Below are 2,360 nucleotides of genomic sequence, written 5' to 3'. Positions count from 1 at the left end.
GTCTTTATTTTACAGTTAAAATAATTGTTTATTAAATAAAGTCTAATGTTACAACTAATCATGGATCCTTTAATATCTACCACAGTAAACTATGATTATCTTGAGGAGTCTTTAACATTAAGATGTAATCAGGGAGTCAAATATTCACATGTATGAATATATTATTATTAATACTATAATTAGTGAGCGGTGCAGATTTATGTTTGTATCAAACAAGTAGCCTTCATGTTCCTCTGTACCTCTGAAGTAGCCATCAGTCTCAAAGAGTGGTGACCCCTGACATAAATATTAACAAAACATACGGTAACGGTTTTATTTTGAAAAGCTGGGTTTTGGTCTGCCTGGCTTCCTGCTGGGGGGAAGAGACAAACAGGTACTGACCCTGAGTCAGCAGGAAGTAGGGCATCAGAGAGCGTTTGAGTGACGGCTGTCTGAACTGGAGTCTGTCAGGAATCTCTCCCAGCAGCAGCTCCACCACGATCAGCAGCTTGTGGACCTGAAACAGAACCAACCGGTGGTTTGATTGTGAAAGCTGTACTGGACCGTGTGTGTGTGTGTGTGTGTGTGTGTGTGTGTGTGTGTGTGTGCGTACAGTCTGTTTGAAGCCCACTGCTGTGTGCTGTGGAGCTTTCCTCAGAGCGTTTGTCAGAGTCCTGCGGGCCTCAGAGTACTCCAGCTGGATGGCCTTGATGCGTCCTGCAGGAGGTCACATGACACGCAGGTTAGCTGTGACCCGTGCAGGTGTCGGCTCACCTGTGAGGGCCAGGCGTGGCTCACCTGTGTAGTAAAGGTATCTGGCCCACTCGTTGTTGTTGGCCAGCTCGGGGAACACAGACTTGGACACCAGCTTCTCGGCCTGGTCGTACAGGTTGAAGTGCAGGTAGTTCCTCAGCAGCAGGTTGAGCAGCACGGCCTGACCGTCGGCGTCGTGGCGCAGCGTCGCCGTGCGCAGGCGGGTGTGCAGGAAGCTGAGCCAACAGATACACCGGCTGAGCRTCCCACCGCTTTAATGGCCGACTGCAGAAAGGTGTGCGCTTACCTGCGGATGGTGTCCAGCTGCTTCAGGAACTCGTACACTCGGGCGTGATAATAATAACATTTAGCGACCACCAGGTCCAGAGCTCTGCGGTTCTTTGAGCTGACCTTCTGCATCAGGTCGTCTGACACTTTCTGAGCCTGAAACAAGAAACGCACCAATCAGCTGCCAGCGAGCTTCACCTGTTCTCCCTCTGGCAGGTAACTATCAGWTAATATTATTTAAATTTCATGAGTTGGTTGATCATAATATTTTACAGGTCATGTATAAAGCTCATACTAATTTATTAACTTTAAATCAGTGGTTCTCAAACTTTTTGGGTCAAGGGACCCCCTCATAAACTCAATGCTGTTAATGATAAATAATTTACTGTTATTTTAACCCCTAAATGCCATGGTAATCATTTTTGTTTGGTTTAGTATGTTTTTTTGACAAGTGCATTATTACCTATATGTGTTTTTAAAAATAAAAAACTAATTAACAATTTATTGAAATTTTTTAAGGAGCCCCAAGACATGGCTCATGGACCCCAGTTTGAGAACCTCTGCTTTAAATATCCCATTAAATTTTATTAAGAGAGAAAGTAATTATAATCTTAAGGGACTAGAGATATTTGTAAAGTACGGATGCACCATGTATCGGTATCAGCCGATATTGGCAATTTTTTTAGAATATCTGTATCGGTCAGATATGTAAAATTGGGACAATATTAACGTCCGATATTGATTTCCCATTTTTTATCTTTGTTTTTGTGTTTTGGGAGGTGAGATGTTTGGTTGAGCAGCATCTGTTTGATCCTGATCCTGAAGCTGTGTAACCAGGAATAACTGAAGTAGAGTCATGTCAGAGGTCTGATTGTGTATTTATGGTATCAAAAAATGACCCAAGTGTGTTTGTGTGTATATGTATAATATAATTTGTGTGTTTGTGTGTACATGTATAATATAATTTGTGTGTTTGTGTGTATATGTATAATATAATGTGTGTGTTTGTGTGTATATGTATAATATAATTTGTGTGTTTGTGTGTACATGTATAATATAATTTGTGTGTTTGTATATACACTGTATAATATAATTTGTGTGTTTGTGTGTATATGTATAATATAATTTGTGTGTTTGTTTGTATATGTATATATAATTTGTGTGTTTGTGTGTACATGTATAATATAATTTGTGTGTTTGTTTGTATATGTATATATAATTTGTGTGTTTGTGTGTACATGTATATATAATTTGTGTGTTTGTGTATATATGTATATATAATTTGTGTGTTTGTGTGTATATGTATATATAATTTGTGTGTTTGTTTGTATATGTATAAT

The 2,360-nt window shown here is 39.6% G+C and overlaps 2 protein-coding genes across 2 annotated transcripts in view; one reads left to right on the top strand and one right to left on the bottom strand.

Annotated features, from left to right (window-relative positions):
* The window catches only part of LOC106528087 (serine/threonine-protein kinase WNK4), a 41,594-nt gene that overhangs the window by 4,767 nt on the left and 34,467 nt on the right, over positions 1 to 2,360 (top strand). The window lies entirely within an intron of this gene.
* The window catches only part of psmd3 (proteasome 26S subunit, non-ATPase 3), an 11,523-nt gene that overhangs the window by 4,975 nt on the left and 4,188 nt on the right, over positions 1 to 2,360 (bottom strand). The window contains exons 4-7 of the mRNA XM_014023162.1: positions 1,040 to 1,176; positions 778 to 968; positions 593 to 696; positions 382 to 496 (exon numbers count right to left, since the gene is read on the bottom strand). Coding sequence (XP_013878616.1) covers positions 382 to 496; positions 593 to 696; positions 778 to 968; positions 1,040 to 1,176 — 547 coding nt within the window. The remainder of the gene's footprint in view (positions 1 to 381; positions 497 to 592; positions 697 to 777; positions 969 to 1,039; positions 1,177 to 2,360) is intronic.

Source organism: Austrofundulus limnaeus, unplaced genomic scaffold (assembly GCF_001266775.1).
Source record: "Austrofundulus limnaeus strain Quisiro unplaced genomic scaffold, Austrofundulus_limnaeus-1.0 Scaffold358, whole genome shotgun sequence".
Lineage (NCBI taxonomy): Eukaryota > Metazoa > Chordata > Actinopteri > Cyprinodontiformes > Rivulidae > Austrofundulus > Austrofundulus limnaeus.
Note: the sequence above shows the minus strand (reverse complement) of the source record. Positions and strands in the feature narration are given on the sequence as shown.